The 12,088-nt window shown below is 44.7% G+C and overlaps 1 protein-coding gene across 2 annotated transcripts in view; it reads left to right on the top strand.

Annotated features, from left to right (window-relative positions):
• The window catches only part of HDAC8 (histone deacetylase 8), a 225,175-nt gene extending 213,641 nt beyond the window's left edge, over window positions 1–11,534 (top strand). For both annotated transcript variants that reach the window (XM_004777267.3, XM_004777268.3), the window contains one exon: window positions 10,971–11,534. In XM_004777267.3, coding sequence (XP_004777324.1) covers window positions 10,971–10,993 — 23 coding nt within the window. In that variant the 3' untranslated portion in view covers window positions 10,994–11,534. The remainder of the gene's footprint in view (window positions 1–10,970) is intronic.
• Window positions 11,535–12,088: the final 554 nt, after the last annotated feature.

The raw sequence follows: 12,088 nt of genomic DNA, 5'->3' as shown, positions 1-12,088 counted from the left end.
GTCTACCCGGAGGCCCTTTAACCAACTGAGATTCAGGTGCTGTCTTTAGCACAGCTGCCAAATCCAGCAGTGCTGATAGGCGTTTTATGCCAGAGTAAGCAGGCCCAGCCTCCCTGGCCTTGATGCTGAGGGGCAGTCTTTGCAGGATTCTCACCACAGAGTCTCAGCGGAAGCTCTACAGACATCCCATCCTGTAGACTCCTCTGCTACACCTGGACCAGGACATCCCCAAGCTCCAGTCAGGCCACCAAAGAGCTCTCGGTGTTTTGAGAAAGGAAAGCATTTTTATAGGCTTCTGGTTTACCCACATCCTTCTGCCTCTTTGCAGCTCCAAGCATATTTTGGAGGGAGATTTCATAAAGATTTCGAAATTGAGTTAGAATTTCAAGTCTATTGTGACATGCAAATTAGTCCTGCTTGCCTGTTGGCAGCAATGCAGCTGAAGTGCCTAGAGACGGGCCATAAAATGAAAACATCAAAGTGATTAAATGTGCCCGAAGAGCATAATTGAGTGCATGAATAAGAGAAAATAAAACAAATTGATTTTCTCCAGTGCCAGAAAAACAGAATAATTGAGAACAAAATAATAGACTTTGAAGTAATCAAAGTGAGGAATGTACCATAGTGACATAGAAACAGCCAGTTGTGGGGGAGATTTATTGTGTTTCTGTTATCATTTTTACAACTTTAATTTCATTAGCTAATAAATACAAATCAATTGAAAAATCAGTCAACCAGAGAGGAGGCAATCCCAAGCCAAGATTTTTTATTCACATCTCTAAAAGAGGCCGAAGCAGTGATCCTTAATCTATTTTCATAGGCGCACATATCCCCCATGAGCTGGAAAACAAGTTCTGGGAGGCCTCTCTGCTTTGGAGGTGATGATGTTCTGTTCTGCCAGTCACTTTCCACATATAAGTTTGCAGATTCAACTTTCAAAAGGGTCACTTTTATACCCCGCCAAGATTTCCGACAGAATGGCCTGAGTACAGCATCTAGGTTTACGAAGATGACGTTTTCGTGGCACTGACCAGCATTTATGTCTTGCACTGGATCATCCTGAATTCGCGGCGCGGTGGCGATGGCAATGGCAGCAGCACCTACAGCAGCAACAGCAGGATTACCCGCCATTCTTGCAACACTCGTGAGTGCCTGTGGCTCACTCCAACCACAGGCGTCACACGCACATGTGCGCATGCGCGCAACACTGAAATCTAATCTAAAACCATGGCGGTCCAGCAAGAGTATGTCACCGGTTTAGTCTCCAGCTTGGCAGCCATGATGCTGGGGAGGATCAGGGGAGGGAAGCTAGGCTGTGAGACTTTTCATGCTGTGTGTAGCAGTAGAGCACTGGGGGCAACAAACTATGCTGGGACCGGGTGTTGGAACATCACAGAGCAAACATGAGATCCATGCAGAACTATTTTTCCGGCTCCTTCAAGGAAAGAATCCATTCACCCTATGCCTCAGCTGTTCGTATCTGGGCTCGATGGCCCTTCACTTCAGGATCCGCAGTAGTGGCTAATATGACTCGGATTCCACTTTTTCCTTTCACAGACCCTTGACCTGCTCTGGCAGCTGTTGGCACTTCCAGATGTTCATGACACACCCTACCTTCAGGGCTCCACAGTTAACAGCCATGCCTTTGGCTCCAGTAAAGGTCTTTGAGACCATTGGGACTGTAAACCAGGGTGTACAGAAGGAGTTGGCAGTGCTGAGACTGGCACTACTTGCTGGCTCAATCAGGATGGCATAGTTAATAGATTGTGCCTGCCAGGCAATTTGTGCTGGAAAATATATCTTACAGGAAGCACCTAGACACTGAAAGGAGTCTCTCTGACCTTCTGGTGGTATCCAAGGCCTAATCATGATGGGCCCTGAAGCAAATGGGGAATGTTAGCATTTACCTCCTTTGTGCAAGAGAAGGAGGATTTATCTCCAGTTCAGGACTAAAATCCCAGCTTCCATTTCCCACTGGTGTTTGGGTGGAGCAAAATGGAGCAAATGGATTTCACAACTCTAAAGCATTATACAGATGTAAGGCTGTATTATTCTTCCTGCCACTGCTATTCCCATTATCCTGGATTTCCCGGCCCAGAATTCTTGTCTGAAAAAGAAATATGGAGAAAGCACATGGACCAAGGAACCTGGAACTGTGACTCCAAAACGGCTGGGAGGGATTGCCCAGCAGATAAGCCACTCCGGGCCAGGCTCCACAGGCTGGCTGGCAGACAAGCAGCCCACTCCTGTGATGTCACCTCTACAGTTACTTGTGCCTATCCCTCCACATGGAGCCAGCAGATTTAGGCACAGGAGGGGAGAAAAAAATGAATCATAAGCTATTTTAGAAATGGCTTCAATTCTGTTTGAGATTGCAGTAGTCTCTTGCAAGCTAAGACTGGAGCACCCTAGCCATCAGGGTAATATCCTTTAAGTGCAGATATCCTGTAAATGCCAGAAGTTTGGTGGAATTAATCCACAGCCTCAGGTTCTAATTCAGGTCAGTAGCAGACAAGTGGTAATTGGTGGTTATACTTAATTGTCATTGAAAGGCTTTCTGATGACAGGAGGGATCTACATTCCAAGGCAAGCAATACAGTTGACAATTAAGAGCTAAAATTGAATCAGCCTTCCATATCAGCACATGACCAAGGCTTCACAGAAATCTTTTGTTCTGCCATTGTTCCCAGGTAGAGGGTGAGATCCACCCCCAAACATGGTTGTGAGGAGGCAGCAACTAGAAAACTTGCTCTAGCCCTAGATCAAGCTACATGGGCCTCCTCCCCATCTTAAAATCATTCAGCAGCTCCCTATGGCCTCTAGGATAAGGCCATGGCCTTCTAGGTCCTTGATGGCCTGACCTCTGGCCACCTCTCCAACCTCATTGCCCTTTTCCCTGACCCATCATCCTGTGCTCTGGCCACGAAAACTTTGCAGTTGCCTTTGTATATATAGTTGTGTCTAGAACATTCTCTCCCCCTTTGCCCTTAAAGATGCTGCCTCCTTTGTGAAGCCCTCCACACCCTCTTTGTATGTCCTGAGCTCTCTGTACAGACTGGTATTTTGTCACCTTGTTATGGACTATGATGTGTTTGTCTGTATATATGCCTTTCCAACTAGACTGAGAACTTCTTGAGGGCAAGAACTATGTTTTGCTCTCCCCCTGTGACCTCAGCACCCAGCACAGGGCCCCGCCCAATGCAGACAACAGTAAAGGCTTATGAAATGAAGGGACAGAGATGGGGGACCAGATTGGGTTGAGGGAGCTGGATGGCAGGGGATCAGAGTTGGGGAGGGCACAGTCCAAGATTCGCAGATACTAGAATCAGCAGAGAAGCCTGGGCACCAGCTGTCCCAGAGCAATCCCTGCAGTGATTGTTCTCAAAATGTGCCTCCTGCCCCTTGGGGTGAGAGACAGTTTGAGGTGACACAAAGATATTTTTTATTTTAATAGTTGTATTCATTTTAGTGGATATTTTAAAATATACCAAACAGGGACACCTGGGTGGCTTCCTCGGTTAAGCGTCTGCCTTCGGCTTAGGTCATGATCCAGGGGTCTGGAATAGAGCCCCGCATCTGTGTCAGGCTCCCTGCTCAGAGGGGAGCCTGCTTCTCCCTCTGCCCTTCCCCCCACTCGTGCTCTCTCTGTATTTCTTTTTATTTCTGTCTCTCAAATAAGTAAATAAAATCTTTTCAAAAATAAAACAAAATGTACTAAGCACATCAAGTCTGTTTTTGATGATGACGATTACCTACTACTACTTAGGATAGATGAGACCCAAAAAGGTATTAAAATTTTTTTGAAGATTTTATTTATTTATTTGACACAGAGAGAGAGGGCACAAGTAGGGGGAGCGGCAAGCAGAGGGAGAGAGAGAAGCAGACTCCCCACTGAGCAGGGAGCCTGACCCCCGCTCCATCCCAGGATCCTGGGATATTGACCTGAGCTGAAAGCAGGCGTTTAACCAACTGAGCCACCCAGGCGCCCCAGTATTAAAATTTTTAAAGTGAAATGATACAAAGAAAAATATTGTTACTATCAATACAGATGTTAAGTAGATAGGACAGCATTCCTGAAATGGGCACCCATACAGTGGAAGTTTGGGAAACACTTTTCAACAGCCCTAAATTTACTTCTCTGTTCCTCTGTGGTGCCACTCAGCCTCCAAGGGTGCTGGGGTTCCTTAGCATTCCTCCAAACTTCCATGTCACTTCTTGTCTTCAGAACTCAATTGCCACTTAGCCTGGTGGCATGGACGCTTCCTTTTTAAGCCTATGTTGACTCACCTCATTGCTCTAACAGCCTTAAGAGCAATGACCAAACTTTAGGCCTCTGTGAACTGAATGGGGAAGTGCTTTATCTGCGGCTTCTATAGCTCCACAGATGTCCATTTCTTTAATGAATATTTCTGGGGCACCTGTCATGTACCAGGAACTGTCGAGGGTGCTTACAGTAGAGTGATGAACATGACAGACAAGGGTTCCCTCACAGGGCTTGTGAAGGGATACAAACGCAATCAAAATCAATACACAAGATGTTTTCAGCGTGCTGAGTGCATGGGAGGAAATAAAACAGGATAGCGTGACAGAAAGTGATGGCAGGAGAGTGGAGAGGTGGCCACATAGATGGGGCAGTCATAAGGCCTCTCAGATATAACTTTTGAATTGAGATCTGAATGAGAAGAGTCAGAAATGGGAATGTCCAGGGTGCCTGGGTGGCTCAGTCATTAAGCATCTGCCTTCGGCTCAGGTCATGGTCCCAAGGTCCTGGGATCGAGGCCTGCATGGGGCTCCTCACTTGGCAGGAAGCCTGCTTCTCCCTCTCCAGCTCCCCCTGCTTGTGTTCCCTCTCTCACTATCTCTCTTTGTCAAAAATGAATAAAATCTTAAAAAAAAAAAAAGAAAGAAAGAAAGAAATGGGAATATCCAGGGACAGAGCATTTCAGGCAGAAGGAACAGCAAGTGCAAACAGCGGGGGAAGCCCTGTGGAGGAAAAATGACTCATGTGTTCTAGCAACAAAAAGAAGCCCCATGAGGGGCGTCTGGGTGGCTCGGTTGTTAAGCATCTGCCTTCGGCTCAGGTCATGATGCCGGGGTCCTGGGATGGAGCCCCATGTTGGGCTCTCTGATAGACAGGAAGCCTGCTTGTGTTCCCTCTCTTGCTGCATATGGGTGTGTGTCTCTCTGTGTCAAATAAACAAATAAAATCTTTAAAAAAAAAAAAAAAAGAAGCCCCATGTGGCTAGAACAGATTAAGCAGGAGGAGTGGTTGGTAGGATACATGAGACAGGCACCAGAACCTGCAGGGTTGGTAACTGGATTTGATTCCAGGTGTGATTAGCAGCCATAGAGGATTTTGAACAGAAGAGTGATGTGCTCTGACCTAAGTCTTAACTAGACACTCTGCCTGCTATGTAGAAAATAGGTTGTAGGGGACAAGGATAGAAACAGGGATACCAATTTTGAGACTATTAAAGCTGTCCACACAAAGAGTGGTAGTGGTTTGGAGTAAGCTTAATGCAGTGAAGGATGGAGGGAAGTGGGTGGACTTGCAAATTAAAACAATGAGCTATCACTGTATGTCTATTGGAATACCTAAAAACCAAAACACTGATAATTCCAAATGCTGGCAAGGATGTGGGACAATAGGAACTCTCATTCATTACTGGTGGGAATACCAAATGGTATGACCACTTTGGAAGACAAGTGGAAGGTTCTTCCAGAGTTTTAACATATGATCCAGCAGTTGTACTGGACTCCTTGCTCTTTACTCAAATAAGTTGAAAACTCATGTCCACCCAAAAGCCTGCATATGAATATTTATGTCCCCTTTATTAATAATTGCCAAAACCTGGAAGCATCCAAGTTTTCCCTCAGTAGACAAACAGATAAACAAACAATGGTGTAGCCAGACAATGGCATATTTTTCAGCACAAAACACAAATGAGCTCTCAAGCTACAAAAAGACAAGGAGGAAACTTAAGCACGTATTGCTAAGTCAAGGAAGACAGTCTGTAAAGGCTGAGCACTCTATGATTCCACCCATAGGACATTCTCAAATAGGCAAAACTAGAAAGATAGGTCAGTGGGTGCCAAGGCTTTGGGGAAAGGAAGGAAGGCACAAATAGGTGTAATGGTGAATTCTACACTTGTCAAAACTCATAGAATTGTACAACACTTAAGAGTGAAACCAAATATAAACTATGGACTTTTACTTAATAATCAAGTCCATATTCATTCATCACCTAAAACAAATGTACCATGCTAATGCAAAATGTTGATAATAGGGTGGACACCACCTTCCAGGGGAGGCAAGAGGCAGGAGGATTTGAGAAGTCTTGGTGCTTTCTGCTCGGTTTTTCTGTAAATCTAAAGCTGCTCTAAAAATAAAGTCTATTAACTCCAAAAAAAAAAAAAAAAAGGACTAAAGACAGCGCTCTCCAGCACCTAGTGCCTGGCAAAGAATAGTTAGTCCATAAATGTTTATTGAATAAATGCATGAACAAATGAGTCAGTCAGTCAGTTGATGAATCAATAGAACACTGGCCTCCTGAGACCCAATTCGGTACTCCTTCATATACACCAGAGGTAGAATGATGATACAATGTATTGTCCAAACCAGGATATTTGAGGATGTTGAGGTCTAAGTCAGAACTGTCCCAGAGATCACAGCCCTGGAGCCCATGAGCCACATCTTGCCTCCAAAATTGTTTCACTTGGCCTCATATTTTGATATCTTAAAAAAGTGTGAAGCAGTTATCCGCATTTAAGATGGTGGAAACTTTGCACACAAATGGAAATTTCTGCCTTCTCTTGGAAAATCGAAAGATCTGGTCACACTGGGCCCACCTTCCTGCACAGTAGTCAGTGTCTGGGACTAGGTCGCTGCTGCCCTTTTCGTGAACTCCTGCCATCCTCTGTGCCACAAGCCCCACTGTTCCCTCTTGTATATTCTACCCTAGGCCAAGTGTGAACTTCCTTTTTTTTCTTTTTTAAAAATATTTTATTTATTTATTTGACAGAGAGAGAGAAATCACAAGTAGGCAGAGAGGCAGGCAGAGAGAGAGGGAGAAGCAGGTTCCCTGCTGAGCAGAGAACCCGATATGGACCTAGAGCCCAGGACCCTGAGATCATGACCTGAGCTGAAGGCAGATGCTTAATCCATTGAGCCACCCAGGTGCCCCCAAGTGTGAATTTTCATTTGTCATCTCATTTACACTGCTTTGGTTTTGTTTTCTTTTGTAATAGAATTAAGAAAAAAGGGAACTATTTCTTATACTCATGTCATGACTCAAAATAAGAAAAAGAATAAAGGCTCAAGAAGGCTCCATACATCTTGCCCCTAATCCGCTTGACTCACATACAATGCATTCTTGGCCTCTATAAACATTTGTGTTTTCCTCCTCTGGTCTGTACTCTGTGTCTCCCCAGGCTCCAGACCATGCCGGCCTTTAGAATTTTCTCAGGCTGCCACCCACTGTTGGAAAAGCTAGACGTGAGGGGGAAACAATAGGCATTATTTAAGCTTACATTTTTATTGTTACCCAAACTCAATATTGCTCATCATCCACTTTTGGCGGAAATTATTTCTGTTGTTTTTCTTAATTGCCTCCAAATGTAACTGGAGAGTGAGACAGAGCAACAAAGGATACAGCACCCACCTTTCCTTTCTGTGAACATGTGTGTTTGGAATACTTGGACGTGGAATTTTGTTTATCCATGAAGTCACTCATTTATTGTCAAGCTCTGGCTACACGGAGAGTTCAGAAGGACCCCTAGCTTCAGCATCAGGATCCTCTGTAGATTTTCCTCAGCAGAGGCAACGTATTGTTGCAAAGGCCCCCATGGAAATGGGAAAGTATGGATGGGGCACCCTTAAGCTAAGGGATTGGACTTCATTTGTAGGTAGTGAGGAGCTGCTGAAGGATTTTGGGAGCAGGGAAGGCATGTGATCATAGCTTGCGATTGTGTGGGGGACAACTGCAGAGGCAGGAGCACCAGTGATCTGACTAATGAGAGATGTGACTAAGTTTGAGACAGTGGAACAGGAAGGAGAGGGCAGAGTTGAGAGGCATCTGGAGATTAGGCTTGGCAACTCATTAGATGTGGAGGAGGCTTGAACTAAGAGGTGAAGAATAAAAAACTGTCCAGAGACCATGAGTTTCAGGCTTTAAAACAGCAAAGACATGATCCACAAAATTAACTTTTGTTTTGCAAGAGTTAAGAGAATGAAAGGACAAGTCACATATTGAGAGAAAATATTTGCAAATCATATCTCTAACAGCAGCTTTGTATCTAGAATATATAAAGAACTCTCCAAACTCAACTGTAATAAAAAAAAATCCAGTTAACAAAAGACATGGGGAGGATATATAGATAGCAAATAAGCCCATGAAAAGATGTTCAACATCATTGGCCATTAGGAAAATGCAAATGGAGACCACAGTGAGAGATCTCTACACACCTATAAGAATGGCCAAAATAAAAACTAGTGACACCACCAAATGCTGACAAAAATGCTGAGAAATGGGGGGCCTGGTTGGCTCAGTCAGTTAAGCAGCTGACCTTGGTTTCAGCTCAGGTCATGACCTCAGGGTCCCAAGATCGTGCCCCGCATTGTTGGGCTTTGCACTCAGCAGAGAGTCTGCTTGTGGATACTCTCTCTCCCTCTGCTACTCCTCCTCCTCCTGCTCGTGTTCTCTGTCTCTGTCTCTGTCTCAAATAAATAAATAAATCTCTTTAAAAAAAAAAGGAAAAACTTGCTGAGAAACTAGATCCCTCATACATCACTGGTGGAAATGCAAAATGGTATGACCACTCTGGAAAACAGTTTGACAGTTTTCAAAAAAAACGTGCAGCTACCATATAATCCAGCAACTGCACTCTTGGGCATTTATCCCAGAGAAACAAAAGCTGTGTTCATGCAAAAACTTGTACATGGATGTTCACAGCAGCTTTCTGTGTAATAGCCCCAAACTGGAAACGACCCAGATACCCTTCAGTTCGTGAATGGTTAAACACACTCTGGTGCATCCAAACCATGGAATCCTACTCTTGTGGTAAAAAAAAAAAAAAAAGAATGAACTTAACGTATGACAACTTGGATGGATCTTCAGGGCAATATGCTGAATGAATAAAGCCAATCTCAAAAGGCTATATACAAAATTATAAAACCGGGGACCAGAGTAATGGTTGTTAGGGGTTAGGGATTAGAGGGGAATTACCATAACAAGGTAGCAGGAGGGAACTCTTTATGGTGACAGATGAAGTTCTGTATCTTCTTGTGATGGGGATTATGCAAACCTACATGTGACAAAACTGTAGAGAACTATACACTTACAGACACAGACACATATGCACACACACAAGTGTGTGTGGGTGTGGGTGTGTGTATAAAACTGATGAAATTCAAATGTGGTCTGTGATGTACCAATGTCAGTTTCCTGGGTTTTATATCAAATGATCATTATAAAAGATGTTGCCACTCGGAGAAACAGGATGAAGGGTATCTCTTGACATTGTTTTGCAACCTCCTATAAATCTATGATAATTTAAAAATTAAAAAGTTAAGTACCACCCCCCAAAAAAAGGAATAAGCTGTTGATACACATGAAAGTTTTCATGACACACCCAGGCATTGTGCTGCATGAAAAAAAGCCAGTCACAAAAGGTTATACACTTTTTTTTTATTCCACTCATATGACGTTCTCAAAAAGGCAACACTTAGAGTGATGAGAATAGGTCAGTGATTGCCAGGTGGTAAGAAGCAAAGGAGAGGATGTGACTGCCAAGGACTAACACAGGGAATTTTGGAGGCATGTAATGGGACTGTTCTGTATCATGAATCTACATGTGTATGAAAAAATCATAGACCTGCACATACAAATCAATTTTCCTGCATGTTAATTTAAAATTAAAATTAAAACTAGGCCACCTGGCTGGCTCAGTCAAAAAAAACATACAACTCTTGATCTCAGGGTTCTGAGTTCAAGCCCCCTGTTGGGTGTTGAGACAACAAAAGAAAGAAATAAACTTTATTACTAAAATAAATAAATAAACTCTAAATAAACAAATAAGTAAGACTAGATAGGCAAGTGGGTGCTGATTGCTTTTTTCCTTTCCTTCCTCCCTCCATGTATGCAGCCATTTATTGAGCACCTGCTGTGTGTGAGGCCCTGTGCTAGACTTTGGCAATCAGCGAAAACACAAGACAACCTGGGTCCCTGCCCTCATGGTGCATTCTTCCTGATTCAGAGGACAAGTTGTCAACAGGGTGTAGAGCCCAGTGTTGCTTGGGCAAGTGGGGCAAGGAGAAAGAGACCAAGTGAGCACACATCTTTCATTTGTGGAGCTCAGATCTGTAGGATTGCAGGTGCTCCCTTTTCCCTGAAAGACTCTTTGGCCCAAGGGCAGGCGAAAGCCCCCAGTTCATACTTCATACGTGGTTACAAGAGAAAATGCTAGGAGGGTTGTGCACAGCTAAGCCAGGAAGAAAGGAGGAGGGTGGAGGAAGATTTGACACAGTTAGTGAAGTGTGAAGTCTAAGAAGTTGACTGTGTTGGGGGTGAGGGAGTGTGCCTGCGTGCACCACAAGCATGAGGCCTAAAATAATCATTTGTTTAGCTCATGACTCTGTGGATTGGCAGTTGGGCTGGGCTCAGCCAGACGGTTCTTCTGCTGGCTTTGGCTGGGTTCACCCACCTGGTTCTGCCACCAGCTGGCTGCCAAAGGCCTCACTCACTCATCCAGTGGGTAACTGGCAGTTGCCAGGGTAATGTCTCCCACCGTATGTCTCCCACCATACAGCAGGCTAGCCTGGGCTTGTTCATATGTTGAGGTCTCTGGGTTCCCAGGAGCAGCAAGAGAACAAGCCCCAAAATGCAAGTCCTTTAAAAAAAAAAACAGCTTTATTGAGGTATAATTCACATATGTTACCTGAATTTGAATTTTGTTTTCTCTCCTGTTTGCAGGGAATCTGAAGCATGTGGTCTAGTTGACAAAAAGAGATCAGGTTTCCAGAGCCAAGGAGCAGTGCTTGTAATGAAGACAGCGTGTTTATGCGAGCAGCGTGTGGAATTTGTGACTGCAGGGGAAATTTGGAAGAAATTACTTCCTGAAATTTTCCAAGGGGCACCAAGTGGCAGCTGGCCTCCTGGGGTGAGGAAGGCAGGCACCCCAGAGGCCTCAGCTAGGCCTAGGGGAAGAAAGAGATTTCCAGCATTTAAAGTGTTTATTTTTTAAAAACACACAAATGCCGTTTTTAATCTTCGAAAATTATTTTTAAGCAAGTCAGGGAGGGGGTATTTTTATTTTCTTAAAGGAGACATCAGGCGCTGGAGAAAAACGTGATGCTTTGGTCACTGGTTTGCGGGGTGGGGGGAGCCCAGAGGCAGGGTTTGGGCCTCAGGACCATCCACATGGAGTCTTAGGGGAGGGGAACTGATCAGTAGACCGGGAGGTGGGAAGAAATCTACCTGTGTTGTTTTTAGGGTTGTGGATCTATTTTGTTTTTTAATAAAATCTTTGAAAATCTACCTCTTTGTCCCGTTGTCCTCATTGTACTGTGCCCCGTACAGCACTCACAGTTGGGAACATTTCCTCTCACCAAAGTATCAAGGATAACACTGCTGCTTCCATGGTTTGTTGGGGACCTGCCTGGGAAGCTCTCCGAGCACTGGATCCCCCATGAAGCCCCACCCCCATCCCACTTCATCCCACCACCACCCCTTCCTCACAAAGGAACTAGTGTGTCCCTGCTAAGTCCTGGTGACATGTGGCCAAGCTCCATCCTGTGCTGGGGCCCATCCAGGCCTCATGGGAATACAGGCACTGCAACCAAGGAGAGTGTACCCCCATACACTGGGGAGGAGCTCTCCCCTCCCTGCGGAGAGAGTCAGGGACAGGAAGGGTAGGTGGCCTGTGGATCTAAGGAGAGGCATTTTGATGGATAGCAAGGATACTTGCCCCCATTGAATGTAGATGATCAGTGCACTTGACAAAAAAGGGATCCAGTTGTTACTGCCATCTGGGGGGTGGAGGAAGAGAAGGTGGCAAAATGGGGACAGGGAATAACCAGTGAGATGAGGAA

This window comes from Mustela putorius, unplaced genomic scaffold, assembly GCF_011764305.1.
Source record: "Mustela putorius furo isolate JIRA1106 unplaced genomic scaffold, ASM1176430v1.1 tig00537297_pilon_pilon_pilon, whole genome shotgun sequence".
Lineage (NCBI taxonomy): Eukaryota > Metazoa > Chordata > Mammalia > Carnivora > Mustelidae > Mustela > Mustela putorius.
The sequence above is the reverse complement of the archived record's forward strand: the minus strand, read 5'-3'. Positions and strand labels throughout refer to the sequence as shown.